The sequence below is a fragment of the Odocoileus virginianus genome, chromosome 6, assembly GCF_023699985.2.
Source record: "Odocoileus virginianus isolate 20LAN1187 ecotype Illinois chromosome 6, Ovbor_1.2, whole genome shotgun sequence".
Lineage (NCBI taxonomy): Eukaryota > Metazoa > Chordata > Mammalia > Artiodactyla > Cervidae > Odocoileus > Odocoileus virginianus.
This window is the reverse complement of record NC_069679.1, coordinates 88,688,106-88,706,683: the sequence shown is the minus strand read 5'-3', so window position 1 is coordinate 88,706,683 and position 18,578 is coordinate 88,688,106. Positions and strand designations below refer to the sequence as shown.

Here is an 18,578-nt window from a genome sequence, read left to right as displayed (position 1 = left end):
GTCCTGGACTCGATGGGACTCTTCTGCAGGAGGACTCCTTCCCTGCCTTCCCAGGCACTGATCTGCAGACCGGCTCGGTCAGGGCAGGTGGCTTCTTCAGGGTCCCTCCAGCAGTGAACATTTTCTTCCTCCTTTGCAACGTGATCAACAGCCTGCTCAAAAATAAGATCTTGTTTGCCTGAAATATTTGTTGTTTGAAACATTGTAAGGCACTTCTTGAATTTTACTGTTGTAAGCATCTATTGGCACATACCATGTGATAGAAGTACCATAGCTTTAGTTAATCATGGCAGTTATAAAAGTAAAAACTGAAGACTTGTGAGCATCAGCATACTTTTTTCCCCTGACAGTTTCCTGATAGATTAAAAATAATGCTCATGGCAGGATATGTCTTTAACTCACTGGAAAACTTCTGGATATCATCACGTGGCAAGCAGGATGACTGTCTATTGTTTGACCATGCCGTGTATAACGTGGCCTTAAGGATGATTTTCTATTATTTGCCCACCTACATTAGCATCCGATGCTATCTCACTTTTATTTGAAGTGAAATATGAGATTGTTTAAAGGAGCAGAAAAAAAATCAAAGAAAAATTATTTGCAAATTCACAGTGTACCTCAAGGGAACCTCCTAGTGGTACAAAATCTTAACACCATTTACTTTCAGATTTGGCTTAGCGAATAAGGACATTTTGCTTAGATGAGATGGTGTGACTGTATTTTTAAATATTCAAAAGATTATTTTAGAGAAGATGAATAATCTGTTTTGTAAGTCCAGAAGGTATAAGAACTAACGGATGAGTATTGTAGAAAGGTCTGTTTCCACTCAAGGTAAGGCACATTTTTGAATATTTAGATCCCCTCATCCACAAAATGGGCCACTTTACAGAACTCCCTCCACTTGGAAGTATTAGTACTGTGTCTCTGCCACCATGCGAACAGCTGGCCTGTGACTTCTCTTTAACGTCTGGTTCCTCATTTCTTTGGCTGTGAGGTCGTTCAGTTTAGGAGGTGCTGTGGTGCTGCTCGGAGTGGGGTCTCAGGAGTTGCGCCAGAGGGGTGGCTGTGACGTTGAGCCGGGGCCCAGTTCTCCGTGCTCCGTTTCCTCACCTGTAGAGTGGGGGTCACCCCCTCACCCCATCAGGGCGCTGCAGGGATGTCAGGAGTTTGTCTCTGCAGTGCAGGTCCTCTAAAGTGGGGGTCACCCCTCACCCCGTCAGGGCGCTGCAGGGATGTCAGGAGTTTGTCTCTGTGCAGGTCCTCTAAAGTGGGGGTCACCCCCTCGCCCCATCAGGGCACTGCAGGGATGTCAGGAGTTTGTCTCTGCAGTGCAGGTCCTCTAAAGTGGGGTCACCCCTCACCCCGTCAGGGCGCTGCAGGGATGTCAGGAGTTTGTCTCTGCAGTGCAGGTCCTCTAAAGTGGGGTCACCCCTCACCCCGTCAGGGCGCTGCAGGGATGTCAGGAGTTTGTCTCTGCAGTGCAGGTCCTCTAAAGTGGGGTCACCCCTCACCCCGTCAGGGTGCTGCAGGGATGTCAGGAGTTTGTCTCTGCAGTGCAGGTCCTCTAAAGTGGGGGTCACCCCTCACCCCGTCGTGGGGTGCTGCAGGGATGTCAGGAGTCTGTCTCTGAAGTGCAGGTCCTCTAAAGTGGGGGTCACCCCTCACCCCGTCAGGGCACTGCAGGGGTCAGAGTTTGTCTGTGCAGTGCAGGTCCTCTAAAGTGGGGTCACCCCTCACCCCATCAGGGCGCTGCAGGGGTCAGAGTTTGTCTCTGCAGTGCAGGTCCTCTAAAGTGGGGTCACCCCTCACCCCGTCAGGGCGCTGCAGGGGTCAGAGTTTGTCTCTGCAGTGCAGGTCCTCTAGGCTCTAAAGTGGGGGCACCCCTCACCCCATCAGGGCGCTGCAGGGGTCAGAGTTTGTCTCTGCAGTGCAGGTCCTCTAAAGTGGGGTCACCCCTCACCCCGTCAGGGCGCTGCAGGGGTCAGAGTTTGTCTGTGCAGTGCAGGTCCTCTAAAGTGGGGTCACCCCTCACCCCGTCGTGGGGTGCTGCAGGGATGTCAGGAGTCTGTCTCTGAAGTGCCGGTCCGCAGCAGGTAGGTGCTCACACCCTGCGGTCTGTGTGCCGTGCTGGCAGCACCTGGGCTGAAGGACATGCGTGAGCACTGGGAGGGAATTCATGGCCATCTTCCCGTGATGTTGTAGAAGGATTTTCTTTGTTGAAGAAGACAGACAGGTAGCAATTTCTAAGGACCATAACAGCCTGGAGACAGGAATCTCAGAACAGAAATTTACGGCAGGTGCCTTGTGTGTGTAGGGGAACACAATAACCTTGTACTTGTAGAGGACTTGATCTTCTTCCAGATTTCTGTAGAACCTTATTCCATGGAAGGTATAGTAAGTACTCTTCGTTGGAATATTTTCCAGCTTCATTTCACTGCTGCTGAATACATTGTTGGGTTCTAACAGTCCTTTGACATTTTTTTTTGGTTCACTTCTGCCTTACTAAACTCTCAATCTGTAATCATTTTCTCTTCGATACAAGACACAACCCATTTGTTAACTTTTTCTACAGTCCAGAGTATGTTCAGTATGTTTATGGTAGAGGTTTTATTAAAATCCACAGGATCCCATTTCTAGTACTCATGAAGAATGTCTGTTTTTAAAAACAAATGGCTAATTGGGTTAGGGTGAGGTTAACTGTGTAGTCCTTGGAGTCACACTGCTTTCATCTGAATGAGCTCTGCCACTTTTTACCCGCATATTCTGGCCACTCCCTTTCGGTAATTCCATTTTGCACTTCCCTCTGCGGAATGGAAGTACCTTTGAGAAGCGAGCGAGTCTCTGTGTGGAACGTGTTCAGCACAGAGCCTGCATGCCTAGTGCTTAGTGCGTCTTCCCTTCCTTCTCAGGACCGTGCCCCCGTTCTCTGTCCACTGTGTATCATGAGTCTGCGCTCATTTACTTCCTCGAGTCCTGGACCGAATAACGTCCACGGCGTGGGAGCCCATCCCTTTGCTGTTGCTGTTCAGTCGCTCAGTCGTGTCCGGCTCTTTGCGACCCCATGGACGGCAGCACGCCAGGCCTCCCTGTCCGTCACCAACTCCCAGAGCTGGCTCAAACTCGTGTCCGTTGAGTCAGTGATGCCATCCAACCATCTCATCCTCTGTCGTCCCCTTCTCCTCCTGCCCTCAATCTTTCCCAGCATCAGGGTCTTTTTCAGTGAATTGACTCTAAGCATCAGGTGGCCAAAGCATTGGAGCCTCAATTTCAGCATCACTCCTTCCAATGAATATTTAGGCCCTTCCCTTAAAACTGCCTTATTTGTGAGTAGGTTAGAACAGGATTATATGCTAAACACTGTTGAAGTGTGGGCAGAGTCTGAGGAAGCATGGGTCTGGATCAGACCTCAGACCAGCTCCAGAATGGTCTTGATGAAAGCACTTCAGAAGTGGGACTGGTCTCAACCATCCCAGGAGGTGTTTGCATTTTGAGAAGGGAAGAGACTTTATACCTTGTAGGGGTGAACTGGGGACCTACTCCTTCCCTTTATCAGTTTTTTTGTCTGCCTTCCCCCTCCTCCTTCCTCCTGCCTCTTCCTGGCCTTCCCTGCTTCTCTAGGTAAATAAGCACAGGTGTCTGCTCTGGGCACAGTATCCAGTGTGGCCGCAATGCCTCCACATAGAGCGGAGTGGTCCTGTCCACAGGATTTTCCCAGCTGAGCCCATAGTCAGGGAGCATGTGACAGGGTTCACCTTCTACCTTGTGAGCTGCTGTCCAGAGCTGTGAGGGGCTCTGTTGGTATTGCTTGCTATTCAGAGTCTTTTACAGGCTTCCCTGGCGGCTCAGGCAGTAAAGAATCTGCCTGCAGTGCAGGAGAGAGGGACCCAGGTTCGATCCCTGGGTCAGGAATCTGAAGATCTTTGTTTGTACAAGGTCAGCTTATGTCACTTTAGACTTTTTAAGTTAAGTATTAGAGGAGTACTTTGTGTATGAGATTTTTTTTTTTCGATTCTCGTTAAGAACTATTTTTATTTATTTACAGCAGTAGCAAAGCCTAGAGGTTTTATGTGATGTCTAAAACGTCCTGGTTGTTCACAATTGGACTGTGGTTAATGGACCGTGATGACAGTAGTTTCCTATCGCCAAACATACTGAGGCAGGAATAACAGTGAAGGGGTGAAAGCCCCCCTTCGCCAGCAATGCTGAGATACCTGCATCTGAGGGTGAGACCTGGAGAGGCGTCTGGCATAAATGTGAAGAAATACATGAAAGAACTGTTGGAAACAGTGCTGGGGTGCTTTTTTGTTCAGAGAGAGTTTTTGTGCACGTTAACCTTCCATCTGCATCAGTTACCGCTCTGCCTGGGCAGCCTTATAATCACTCTTTTGATGTTTTTCTTTTCATTTTCAGCTTACGGAAAGGTGTTTCTCGTGCGTAAAGTGAGTGGCCACGATGCTGGAAAGCTGTACGCCATGAAGGTCCTGAAGAAGGCCGCCCTCGTCCAGAAGGCCAAGAGCACGGAGCACGCGCGGGCGGAGCGGCAGGTCTTGGAGCAGGTGCGGCAGTCGCCCTTCCTGGTGACGCTGCACTACGCCTTCCAGACAGAGGCCAAGCTCCACCTCATCCTAGGTGAGTCGCTTCCCGGCCGACGCCGGCTCGCCACGCACACGGGAGGCCTGGAGCCGTGACCTCCCTAAAGGGCGGCACGCTTCAGACTGAGAGGGACTTCCTGGTGGCCCAGTGGTTAAGACTTTGCCTTCCAAACGGGGGGAGGGCGTGACCCCTAGTCGGGGAACTGAGACCCCACATGCCTCACGGCCGAAAACAAGAACTTGAGCAACAGAGGCGACATGCTGACACATTCAACAAAAACTTTAAAAATGGCCCACATCAAAACCAAAAATCTTGACAAACACAAAAGAAGACGTGAAACCTTTTAACCTCCACTCTTCTCTCCATGGTGGTGCTTCCTTGAACACCGGAGTTGCTCTGGATCTGGGACCTCCCGGCCTGAAGGGATTTGTGTGCTTCGTCTTCACACTCCTCTTTAATCTTGAGCACAGCAGTTGTTTGGGTGGCTGCTTCCCTGGGTGGCAGATTCCATTCAAATGTGAGGAGCTGGATGGGAAAGTAGGCCGCAGTTCTCAGGAACGTACAGGTTTGGGCCAACAAGGGTATATTTATGGAAATCAGTAATTAGGGAAAAGAAAAGATTTTTCTTAGGGATGGTTTGCTTTTCTAGTGAAAAGCCTGGTTTTAAGGGAGATCCCCAAGAGTCAGTCAGTACTCTGCTCACTCCCGTTCCCACCCACAGACACTGTAGAATCCTTTTCTTCATGGACTGCAGCCCGCCAGACTCCTCTGACCATAGAACTTTCCAGGCAAGAATATTGGAGTGGGTTGCCATTCCTTTCTCCAGGGGATCTTCCTGACCAGAGACCAAACCCAGGTCTCCTGCATTGCAGGCAAATTCTTTACCCTCTGAGCCGCCAGGGAAGCCCTATCAAATAGAGTTGGACTACTGTGAGTATGTGGACTTCGGAAATGTCCTCTGCACAGATCTGAAGTCTGGCCGGATTTCTTTTCAGGAAAGTTGCATGGTTCTCTCTTCCTGCTGGAGGGAAATGGCAGTTCTTCTGGTGTTACTCCCCTCCATCATAGAATGTGTCTTCTGCTACAGTTTCAGTCCCATCCTTGTGAGGACTTGCGCTTATGTATTATAATACCCTGGTATTGATCTCTTGTGAGATTAGATGGGGTAGACTTTCACACACGGTGCCCTGTGAGCATTAGCTTGTTCTCTCATACCTTTGGTGTGCTGGCCTTCTGCTCCGTGTTGTCCTAGTTATCACTAACCCCCACGCAGCTCTGCCAGAGGCCTCTCATCAGAGGTGGTGAGGTTCCGGAAGCTGCATTTCCTGCAGTCACATATCTTGTATAAGCTTGAGAATAAAGATTGGAACTCCGATCTGAATAGTTAGAAGTCTGTCCAACAGTGCCCCTTGTTTTCTCCGATTATTAGTGGTACAAACAGACTTTTTAATATGTATTTGGCAACTTTATCAAATGCTCTAGTTTTGAAAGTTATACTTTTATTAATGCTGCCTAAAATTGCATTCACTTTTTGAGGCCCAGTTTGCGGTGCTTAGCATCCTCTAACCATCCCAGATCTTCCATACACATAGGCCACAGTCTCCCTGTCTGGTCAGGGTCCCGACTCAAATGACCATCTGCCTGGTGTCTCATGCCTTCCTTCTCCTCCTGTGTGTATCTGTTCAGCTTTGCTGTTTACTGATTTCTAAACACAGTTCCTTCTTTATTTTTCCCCAGTAGCGTGTAGTGGACAGGGCATTGTAATACAATGGTTTCAACATTTTTAGCAGTGGAACCCTTCCCTCAAGTGCACACACAAACCTTCAATTGGAAAACAGATAGAAATAAGGAGCGGTGCTTGAATCTGAGTTTCAGGGCACCAAACCCTACAGTTTATTTCTGGTCCTCCCCCAATCACAATTGCCATGGAACCTCAGGGAGTCTAGAAAGACTTGCTATAAATGATTCTCTTGTTCAGCGAACCAGATTTTACAATAAACCGGCTCATGACAGTTAAACCTGACGCCTGAGCTTGTACGAGCAACGCGAGCCTGGAGCGGGAGAGCCGGACTCCTGGGCCCTGGGCCCGCTGCTCTCCCTGTCCCTTTCCTCTGTCCCTGACCGTACTATGCTCCCTCTGTCTAAGTTGTTCATTGTGAATAGTGCAGTTTTTAGAAATAATACTTTTAACCTCGAAGTAGATAAATGGAACATTTGCGTTTTGATTAAAAACAGTCCTTGATAACATTGCTCCTTTTGTCGTTGCTCCTTTGTTACTTTTGCTCTTTGTCACTGGCCCACAAATACATAAATACAACCCAAACTGAGAAAGCCCGTCTCTTCTGGCAGCTCAAGACTAGAATGTAGACTGGACGGTGGACTTGCTCCCCGTAGGTGAGGCAGGCAGTGCGTTTAGGAAGCCTGCCCTCTGCCTCCTCTCCCCGCAGATGCCTTTCCTCTCGTCCTCTCTGTGCATGCTTGTAGTTGCTAGTTGACTTTAAAGACAACACTTTTCAGAAATCTTGAACGGGACCTTATTAAACATTTTTTTTGGTTTGTTTTTCTGGTTCTGTTACTTGTTTGTGGAGTGCTTGGAACGCATGCTAGGTCAGTCCTCCAAATACTGTCTCATTCGGCCAGGGCCCTCATGACAAAATGTAAGACTGGGTGGCTTACTAAGCAGAAATTACTTCTTTGTCAGTTCCGGTGCTGACGTCCAGCACCAGGGCGCCCTCGGGAGTGGTCTGCTGCGCGGCGTGGGGAAGGGTCTGGCCCAGCCTCACCCCCGCTCGCCGACCCCTTACCGCCTCTGCACATGGCTCACCCCCTGCAGCCACACCTCTAGTGTGGTTTTTGTGTTGGAATTTTCTCTCCCTCTAAGGACGCGAATCGGATTGGATTAGAGCTTACCCTGTGGGTTCATTTTAATGATTTAATTGCCTCCTTAAAGGCCCTGACTGCCAGTACAGTCACATTCTGAGGTGCTGGGGCTGAGACTTCAATACGCGGATTTGGGGGAGACAGTTTCAGCCCGCAACTGTGTTTAAAGATGTATTGATTAACTTTATCTAGCTTTTGTGTACTGTTAGAGATTAATAGCAAGATTTCGCATGTCAAGCAAGCTTTTCAGGGATCCAGCTGGCTGACCTTTGTTCTGATAAATAAACAAACACTGTAGACCATTTAAAAAACGTCATTGTTACTACAGAAGCAGATATATGCATGTAGAAACTGTAGCAAAACAAAAACAAGAAAACATTTTCAGAACCCAGAGTTTACTTCATTATACATACCTCTCTCTGTTATTACCTTAGTATATTCTTCTAGATCTTTTTGTCTGTGTGTCTGCATGCCTGTATATTTTTATTAAGATGAAGTTGTCCTGGAAAATCCCATGGATGGAGGAGCCTGGTGGGCTGCAGTCCATGGGGTCGCCAAGAGTCGGACATGACTGAGCGACTTTACTTTCACTTTCTACTTTCATGCACTGGAGAAGGAAATGGCAACCCACTCCAGTGCTGTTGCCTGGAGAATCCCAGGGACGGGGGAGCCTGGTGAGCTGCCGTCCATGGGGTCGCTAAGAGTCGGACACGACTGAGCGACTTTACTTTCACTTTTCACTTTCATGCATTGGAGAAGGAAATGGCAACCCACTCCAGTGTTCTTGCCTGGAGAATCCCAGGGACAGGGGAGCCTGGTGGGCTGCCGTCTATGGGGTCGCACAGAGTCGGACACGACTGAAGCGACTTAGCAGCAGCAGCAGTCCTGTACAAAGGATTGATAACCAGCTTTTTTTTTAATGGATATATTAATAAGGTCTCTCTTTCCTGGTTAATAAATTTTCACTTCACTTACTATCCGGTAACACTCATTGTTTATTGCCGCATAACTCTGAAATTTTGTTGCTTAAACAATAACGTGTTCTCTCGTGATGCTGTGGGTTGGCTGGACTTGCTCATGTGGTAGAGAGTGGAGGGCTGGCTGGGCTTGAGGGCTGAGCTGGTATCATTCCCGTTGGTGCTGCTGAGACCCTCTCTTCCTCTCCACGTGGCTCTCACCCGCCAGCTAGGTAGATCAGCTTCTTCCCATCGTGGCCGCCTCGGGGCCGCTCGTGCAGACATCCAGGAGGGCGGAGGGAGGACTCCGAGGCGCTCTGAGGCTGGGCCCTGGAGCTCACACAGCCTCACTTCCAGCACAGAGCCAGCCCGGGTCTAATGAGTGGGGAAGCAGACTCGACTTCTTGTCGTGTCTTTTTTAAATAATATTTTCTTACACACACATATATAATTGACATACAACATTATATATTATAATTGGCATACAATATTACTGTAAATTAACTTCAGATGTACAACATAATGATTTGATATTTGTATGTACTGCAGAACAGTCACTGCAATAAGTCTGGTTAACACTCATTACCACCCATAGTTATACAATTATTTGTTGTTGTTGTGATGAGAACTTTGAAGATTTACTCTTTTAAGAACTTTCAAGTATGCAATGCAGTGTTATTAACTAGCCGCTGGTGCTGCCCGTTACAGCCCATCACTGATTTGCTGGACGAGCGGAGGCTTGCCCCTGTGGCTGCTGTCACCCGCTTCACCGTGTCCCACGCTCCCGCCGCTGGCAGCTGTCAGTCTGTTCTTTCTTTGTTTCTTCATTTTAGATTCCGCCTATAAGTGAGATCATGTGACATTTGTCTTTCTGTTTGCCTTATTTCACTTAGCGTAATGCCCTCAAGATTCATCCATGATGTTGTAAATGGCAAGATTTCATCTTTATGGCCATATGATATTCCGTTTTACATATGTGTAGAAATACACACAGACATGCACACACACACAGACTGCATTTTCTCTGCTTGGTCATTCAGTCATTAATGGGCACTTAGGGTGTGTCTGTATCTCCCGTTACAAATAACGCTGTGGTGAGCATGAGGCTGCACATGTCTTTTCAAGTTAGTGCTTTTGTTTTCTTCAGATGAACACTCAGAAGCGGGGTTGCGGGATCATATGGTGGCTCTCTCTCTAACTTTGTGAAGAATCTCCATACTGTTTTGCATGTGGCTGCACCAGTTTACATTTCCACCAACTGTGCTCAAGGATTCCCTTCTCTCCGCATCCTCAGTAGACTTTGCTTCTTAATGTGGTGACTACAAAGAATTTGTGGCCATCTGCCACAGAAGTTTGTGTTCACATTTCACTCCTTGTCCCGTAAACTCCTTTGCAGCTGGTTTGTTCAAACCAGGAGCACTCACTCGGTTACATGCTTGAAGTCTCTTAATCTGGAACGCTCCCTTTTTCATATCCTTGGTTTATTGATCTGAAAACATATAGTGTCTTTAGCTTATTCCTCTGCTGAATTCCAGTATTTGGGAAATTCAGCTCAAGTCTTGATAAATGGCCATTAGGTATTTTTGCTGGAACACACCATATCACAGTGGAGAAACCTATGATCTGGTTGTTAATGATGCTAAGACTAAGTTACAGAAGTGATAATCTGATCTGTTTATAATAGAGTTATGTTTTTTCCCTTAGAAGTGAAAATAATCTGTGCTATTTTGATACTTTATGGTTTTAACATTTCAGTTCAGTTCAGTTGTGTCCGACTCTTTGCGACCCCATGAATCGCAGCACGCCAGGCTTCCCTGTCCATCACCAACTCCCGGAGTTTACTCAAACTCATGTCCATTGAGTCAGTGATGCCATCCAACCATCTCATCCTCTGTCGTCCCCTTCTCCTCCTGCCCCCAATCCTTCCCAGCATCAGGGTCTTTTCCAGTGAGTCAGCTCTTCGCCTCAGGTGGCCAAAGTACTGGAGTTTCAGCTTCAGCATCAGTCCTTCCAATGAACACCCAGGACTGATCTTTAGGATGGACTGGTTGGATCTCCTTGCGGTCCAAGGGACTCTCAAGAGTCTTCTCCAACACCACAGTTCAAAAGCATCAATTTTTTGGTGCTCAGCTTTCTTCACAGTCCAACTCTCACATCCATACATGACCACTGGGAAAACCATAGCCTTGACTAGACGGACCTTTGTTGGCAAAGTAATGTCTCTGCTTTTTAATATGCTATCTAGGTTGGTCATAACTTTCCTTCCGAGAAGTAAGCATCTTTTAATTTCATGGCTGCAATCACCATCATTGCTTAAATCAACTGTTTCATCATGAGTTACAGAATTGTTTGTTGTTGTGGTGGTGAGAATGTTAAAGGCGTACTCTCTCAGTAACTTTCAAATATGCAATCCAGTGTTATTAAGTATAGTCATCCTACGTACATTATATCCCCATGACTGATTTATTTTATGATTGGAGTTTTGAACCTTTTGACTAAAGGGTGATTTTTCTAGATCTGTCATTTCTTCCACATCTATTAGTTGGAATTCTTCTGAAAAAGTGTGGCTTTGTCTCATCCACTGTAATTTTTTGTTTACCCTGAGATCCTGAGGTACAGTTTCTAATGGAAAGGCCAGATGCAGTCCCTTTAATTGCCAGTATTCAAAGAAAGAAGTTAAAGAATTCAAGTGGTACTGTGTTTTAAGATCCCTGATAATCAGTTGTCTTCAGTCATAACCAGAGGTAGCCTGCTGTATGTATTTTTCTGACCTTTCTTGTTTTCACTTAACAATGTATCCTGCAGTTTATTCTTTATTAATTTGTAAAAATCGTCCCCATTCTTTTTTATCCCTGCATAGTATTACATTCCATTACATAGCACACCTAACTAGTTCTCTAGGATTGGATCCTTGGGTTGTTTCCAGTCTTATCTTTTGATGATCCAGAGTACACAACTTGTACATGTCATTTCCCACTTGGATAGGAAAAAAACTGTAGCCTTAATTCACGGGAAAAGGTTGTTCGATCTCTTTTTTTGCCGTCTGTAATTTCACGTATGCCTTTCCAAAGGGGTTGTGTCGTGTACACTCCCACTAGAATTGTGTTAGAGTGCCTGTTTCTCCACAAAGCATGTTCTCAAACTTCTGGATGTTTGTCTGTCTTATAGATAGGTGGTGTCTCAGTGTAGAGTTGATCTGAATTTTTTTAGTGAGGTTGAATGTTTTCATATGTTTAAATGGTTGTTTGTCTTTTCCTGCAGATTGTCTGTCTGTGCCCTTGGCCCATTTGCTCTCATCTCGGTTTTCTAGGAGCTTTTAGATTAATCGTTTGTAATATTCATAGTAAATCCTCCCCTATTTTCCACTTTTCTTTTGACTTTATGGTGTTTTGCCATGTAAAACTTAATTAAACTTATATGGAGTAGAATTTGTTTAAAAACATCTTTATGCATTATGGAGTTTAAGTCATAGTTAGGAAGGCCTCGCACTCCTGAGGTTGTAAGGGATTCACCAGTGTTCTTTCCAGAGCTTGTGTGGTTTTATTTTCTGCATGGCGAGCATCCCAGCACCATATACTGACAAGTCCGGGTGAACGCTGACTCGAAGTGCTGCCTTTTACATGTCTTAAATTCTCATATGTATTCGTGTCTTTCCTGACTGGCTGACCTGTTTTGTTGAATCATATGCCATTACCATACTGTTTTAGTTCATCAAAGTTTTACAATGAGCTTTAATACTCAGAAAGGCTAGACCCCCTTTGTCTTTCATTTCTATTATTCTTCAGAGTTTCTGGGGTGTTCCATCATGTTTGTTTACTTTTGATGTGAACTTTAGAATCAAATTGTCTAGTTTTGAAGGGGTTTTTAACTGCAGTTGTCTTAAATTTTAAAAAAGTAGTTTTGGGAGAATTGGTATTTGTGCGATACTGGCTATTCCTGTTCAGGAGCGTGGTGTGTCTTCTCACATGTTGACTGCAGTCTCCGCCTGACACCTTCAGGAGTGTTCTGTCCTGTCGCTCAGTCGGTCGTCTGTTGCTGTTCTCAGTAGTGTCTTCCTTCCCACTAAGTCTTCCAGCTGTTGATTTCCGTACGTTCATTACTCTCTTGGTTTTTCACTGTATTTCTGCTTGTGCCTGTTCTCTTTCTCAGCCTGCCTGCAGCCTGCTGTGTGGTGTGTATGGGCTTTCCCAGGCTCGAACTTTTACTGAGGGAGTAGGTCGTGGAGGTTTACAGTCATTCTTTCTGTTCTTTAAGATGTTTGGGGAGCAGACGTGGAAATTCAGGTCCAGGTTGCCATCATGCTTCTACTAGGATTCATGGCCCACTGGAGATTACCAGGCTTGTTCCTTTGGGATAAAATCTGTCTGCTTGGCACAGGCTTCTCCGAATGATAAGATTATTGAATGTTAGTGTTATCTCTGCAGATGCCATCCTTGACACGTGCCAGATGTGGTGCGCAGCATTTCTCTCAGGACTGTGCTGTGTGATGGCGCCCACAGCGCGTTTCCACTTGGAATTGCCTTCCCCCCATCCGTATTGCATGTGCTTCCTCTGAATCAGGGGTCAGCGGCCATGGGCTCAGTTTGGTCTCTGGACTCTGATTTGTTGACCCCTGCAGTAAACTCATCTGTTATAAATCACATCTATGTTTTTTCCTTTAAATTCTACATCATTAATATCAGTGAGGCTTTGTTTTAATTTATATCTAATGGCATCATATAGATTTGATGGATTTTTTTCATTATATTTTTTTAGCCTCTCCAAGTCTTATAACATGGAGCCCATTCCTCTTTTTATAACTTTTTCTTTATCTCTCTCTCTGCCTGCTTACAGCAAGAAATATAAACATATTTTCATCGGTTCTCTTTCTCTCTTAAAACTCATATTCATTTCAGCTGTCAGTGGGAGGGGTTTCTATGTAGAAAATAATCTGGGAAAACAATTTTTCTTTGTCGGTTAGTTATAATTTTGTCAAAACCCAGCTGATCTGTGACTGTGTAAACTGTTAGATTCATCAGTAGAATTCACAAGACACTGAAGAAGCAAATCACGAAGGTCCTTATAAAGGTGATGCCAAGGAGCACTCTCAGTAATGAACGCCCCCCCCCCCCCACCCCACCACCTTCCAGACACTTCTGTCGTCGTGAGTCACCCTTTCAGCAAGAGCTCAAAGGGACTTAAGACGTTAAAGTTTCACTTTCGAGTATTAATTTCATCTCACAATTGCAGGGGTGAGGATACTTGCTGAGACAGTGACAGAATGGTTCCTGATCCATTGCCATCTACAACGTAAGCGAGACAGACAGTACCTGAAGGAGCTTCCTCACTAGATACGACTAACACACAGCACTGATAAATAGCTGTGCCTTAGTCAGAACTTTTAACGATTTTGATGCCCTGGAATGCACTTGCAATAGGTACCATTAGAATGTTGAGCTAAAACCAGAAGAAAAAGTGAGATGGCTCCGGCATGACATTAAAAAAAATTGCCTTCAGGTGTGTGTGATAGGTGGCGTGACGCCTGCTCCTGAGATTCAGGACGAGTGAAAGGAGCAATCAGGCACCGTTCGGGGGGAGGAAGCACAGGGGGAGTACGGACCGGACACGTGGGATTGATGGATGCGCAGGAAGGAGGAGGAGACTCTGTAGGAAGAAAGAATAAGATGGAGAGCAGGGCCTGGCTGGGGATGAGGAGGTCCTGAATGATGGGGATGCGGAATAATGGCAGGTAGCTCTTTGGAAGTTGCTTCCATAAGAAATATGAACCAGAGAAGTTCTAAAGAGAATTTGAGATACAAAGGCTAGATGACTGGAGATGGGTCATAGCGTTACTAGATTTAAGTAGGTGTTTGGAGGGTGAAAGTGAAGCAGAGACTCTTTCTTTGGATGCAGGGGACCCGGGATTTAGCCCTTCTTTCTGTTGGTTTCTCGGCCGCTTCCTGTTCTGCTAGCAGATTTCCGTGTGATCGTGTGAACAAGGTGGAGCCTTGGAAAGCGGGCCAGGTCCTTCCATGGTTACCCTGCATCCTCAGTGGGAAGTGACGCCGTCAGGTCACGTCTGCAGTTTTCAGTGACGCTCCACGGCTCAGTGATCTCCAGTGGACTCTGGTTTCTCCGTCTGTTACAGAAGCATGTGCAGCTCTGACCCGAGGGCTTCACTGTTGTTCTGGGGGTTAAGAGCCTGCCTGCCTCTGCAGGGGACATGGGTGCATCCCCGGTCCAGGAAGATTCCACACGCCACGGCCACTTGGGCCCCGTCCTGTATCCACTGACCCCACGCACCATGACCACTGAGGCCTGAGTCTGGGGCCCACGGCCACAGTGGGAGGAGCCACCATTCACCACAGCTGAGACCCAGAGCAGCCAAAAATAAATAAATTAAAAAAATGAAGCACGACCAGTAGAGAGGTTCAACATGAAGTCAAGTTAGATACGCAGAGGTCTTAAGTAGCTGAAACTAGCCTCAGCTAACAATAGATGTTTCTTCTTGACAAAGTGAATTTTTCCATGTTCTTAATGTGCTAATACAGCGATGTTAATAGTGTGATTAGAAAAAGTTGTTGCAAATACTTAGAGGTGACTTTGAACACCTAATTTTTTTGTTTTGAAACGTAAATAATATGTACTTTAAAATCAATAATTTTGATTGAAAACAAATATTATTTGTCCTAATGTTAATTCCATAAGACATATTTGCCTTAGTCCCTTGGGCTGGGAGGAGATCCAACCAGTCCATCCTAAAGGAAATCAGTCCTGAATATTCATTGGAAGGACTGATGCTGAAGCTGAAGCTCCAATACTTTTGGCCTCTGATGCAAAGAACTGACTCATTGGAGAAGACCCTGATGCTGGGAAAGATTGAAGGTAGAAGGAGAAGGGGATGACAGAGGATGGGATGGTTCAGTGGTATTGCTGACTCGATGGACGTGAGTTTGAGCAAGCTCTGGGAGTTGGTAAAAAACAGGGAAGCCTGGTGTGCTGCAGTCCATGGAGTCTCAGACAGTTGGGCATGACTGAGAGACTGAACTGAACTGATGTTTGACATGTTAGTTTAAGGTGCCCAATCTGGTATGTGTTTATAGGGCTTCCCAGGTGGGGCTAGTGGTACAGAACCCACTTGCCAATGCAGAAGACATGAGACGTGGGTTTAATACCTGGGTCGGGAAGATCCCCTGGAGGAGGGCATAGCAACCCACTCCAGTATTCTTGCCTGGAGAATCCCAGGGACAGGAGCCTGGCGGGCCCCAGTCCAAAGGGTCACGTAGAGTCAGATACAACTTAGCAACCATGCACGCATGCACACAAGGCGGGTCATACAGGGTCTTTAGATACCAGACCCAGATGGACTTGGATTTAAATTTCAGCTTCACCTGTTAATAACTGAGATCTTGAGCAAGTCATTTGGTTACAAGCATGATCTACAAATTACTGATGTATCTAATTGGCCTTTTCGCATAACAGACTACCCCAAATTAACTGGCTTTAACGTAGCCATTTGTGGGACGCGCCCTGGGCTGGACCGCTGAGGCCCTTGCTGTGCCAGTCTCTCACTTTGCTCTTCTTGCAGTGTCCTTTCTCTTGGTTTGCAAACTGAAAAGTGTCCGTGTACCTTAGTAACGTCAGGCTGTTCTAAACCCTAGACTGTGTGTGGGGGGGTAGGAGTTGCACTGCTCTGTTGAGAAGTGAGGGGAGGCCCTGGTAGGCAGTAACAGCCATCCCAAGACGCCGAGATTTCTTCAGAACTTGTGAGCGTGTTGGGTTACATGACAAACAAATGAAGAGAAGTAAGGTTGCAGATGGAATTAAAGTTATTAGGCTGCTGACCTTAGAATAGGGAGATTATCCTGGATCATCTGGGTGGGCCCAGTGTGAGCACAGGGTCCATAGAAGTGGAGAGGAAGGGAGGGGAGGAGTCAGGTGGAGATGTGCCTGCAGGAGGGTGACGGTGACGCGGGGTGAGTCCTGATTCAGTCGCCTCGCTTGGTTGGGCGATGGAGGGAAGGGGCCGTGAGTCAGGGCATGCGGGCTGCCTCTTCAGTGCTGGAAAAGGCAAGGAGGCAGACTTTCCCCTGAACTCCCAGAGTAAACTCAGCTCTGTGGGTACCTTTAGTCCAGTTACACCCACACCAGACTTCAGATCTACAACATAAAATAATAAATGTGTCTTATTTTAGGCCACCAAGACTAGTAATTTGTTACAGCTGCAGTGGAAAGAGAACAGAGAGACATGTGGCCCGTGTCTGACTCTTTCAAGTTCTTTAAAGAACTTTTGCCGGGAGAGCAAGAAGGAGAACATGGGATATGCGGGATTTAGGGAGGATGGTCATGTTTTAAAGTGGGTGAGATTTTGTGACTTTGAATTTTCACATTATTTGTGTGATTTCTGTGTTACTTCTGTGCTTCTTAGAAACACACTCCAGCTACTGTTGCATAAAAATCCTTAAAGGCAATTTATTTGCATTTGAATAAAAGCAGGCTGTTCTGCAATTTTAAAACTTGAGTATTTCACTGAAATATCAATTATTTAAGAAAACTTCTCTTTTGCTTAATACTGACTAAAACTAATTAGACCCTGTGGTACTTTGTAGAGATACATGTTAAACATTTGTAAGCTTTGAAATTATGCTTACATTGAGAGAACAGACAGATGTCAGGAGACCATATATTTGAATTTTATTTTTAAATTATTATAGTTAGATTATATTGTTATATTAATTATAATTAATTATAATTATATTAATTATATATAATTAAATTATATATAATGTCATTGTTTTTCAGCTCTATAAATTGTAACTTATATCTGTAAATAATAACAGTAGTTAATAGTCATTAAAAAAATATGCTCACTGTATGTTTGGCCCAAGTTTAACTCTAAATAGCTCATTTAATCCCCATGACAGTCCTATGTGTGATGGAATTATTTGTATTCATATTTTATAGATACAGAGTATGAGCTATTCTACATATAAAGATCGTCACTTAGCAACTACAAATGAATTGAAATATAATCATTTTCATATAGGAAGTTCCCTTTAGTTTAATCAAGGAACCAGTAGTCTGTACAAGCATCATATAAGGTATTCCGTTGTATGGGCTGTAAATAAATATCAGTGTAATTTTAAGTTGGTAGATGTTTTATAAAAGTCACCTTGATGAAGTGTGCCTCACTGCTCCAAAGGACATATCATACTTATTCACTGGTTTATTTGTAATTATCGTCACGAAGACATGCTGTTGATGGTCCGCTTCTCTTCTTCTGTTGAGAACAGAATGTATTTTGAGACTTATTCTGAACGTTTCTAGGAGGGAGAGATCAGAATTTAAGAGAGAGAGTCGTCAGGAAAGGTGTTTCCCGTATGATTGTTGTTGTTCAGTTGCTAAGTCATGTCTCTTTTGGGACCGCCTGGACCGTAAGCCCGCCAGGCTCCTCTGTCCGTGGGCTTCCCCAGGCAGGAGTGCTGGAGTGGGCTGCCACCTGCTTCTCCGGGGGCCTCCCTGGCCGGGGACAGAGCCTGAGCCTCTGGTGTCTCCCGCGTTGGCAGGCGGCCCCTTTGCCCCGGAACCTCCAGGGGACCCGTAGTGTTACTGCCGGTTCCCTTTTCCTTTTCCCCTTCTTTTCTGCTGTCCACTGGTCCATCTAAACTGCAGTTTTTAGCTTTTACAATATGTAACTCTTTCTTTCTGCTTTTCCTGTTAATAAACTCAAGGTGAAAGATCTACCCTCGTTCTCCTGTGTGGCTGCAGAAGCCTGTTAGCAGAGAATCGCATGTTTATTCAGTTCATGCAGCCAGTGTTAGTAAGCGCTTAATGTTGGCTGGTGTCCGACCCTGTGCCTGGCAGCTGGAAAACTGCCCTGGGACTTTGACCCGTCTCACTGGTACTAGGTCGCAACTTTGGTTTCTGTCAGGATACACTGAAATTAGCTTCTAGAATGAAAGGTAAAACTGTCATTAGAGAAGTATCAATCTGTTGGGGACCGTGCTCTCTATAAAGCTTAAGTTTGTATGAGTCTAGTGTTTTAGAGGCTTTGGGTGTTTTTTTAATATATCTTTAGGATTTTAGAATCATTCTTCCCCTACTTCAGCCTCATTCTATCCCTTATCTTCCTCTGCTCACCCCTCCATTGTGCTGTATGAATAATCCCGT

General features: G+C 45.7%; 1 protein-coding gene across 4 annotated transcripts in view; it reads left to right on the top strand.

Moving 5' to 3' along the window:
• The window catches only part of RPS6KA5 (ribosomal protein S6 kinase A5), a 187,793-nt gene that overhangs the window by 75,382 nt on the left and 93,833 nt on the right, over positions 1-18,578 (top strand). For 2 of the 4 annotated variants that reach the window (XM_020900771.2, XM_070469793.1), the window contains exon 3: positions 4,411-4,629. In XM_020900771.2, the coding sequence (XP_020756430.2) occupies positions 4,411-4,629 (219 nt within the window). Of the gene's footprint in view, positions 1-4,410; positions 4,630-18,578 lie in introns of those variants that run through there. The other 2 variants (XM_070469794.1, XM_070469795.1) reach the window with 2 other exon arrangements.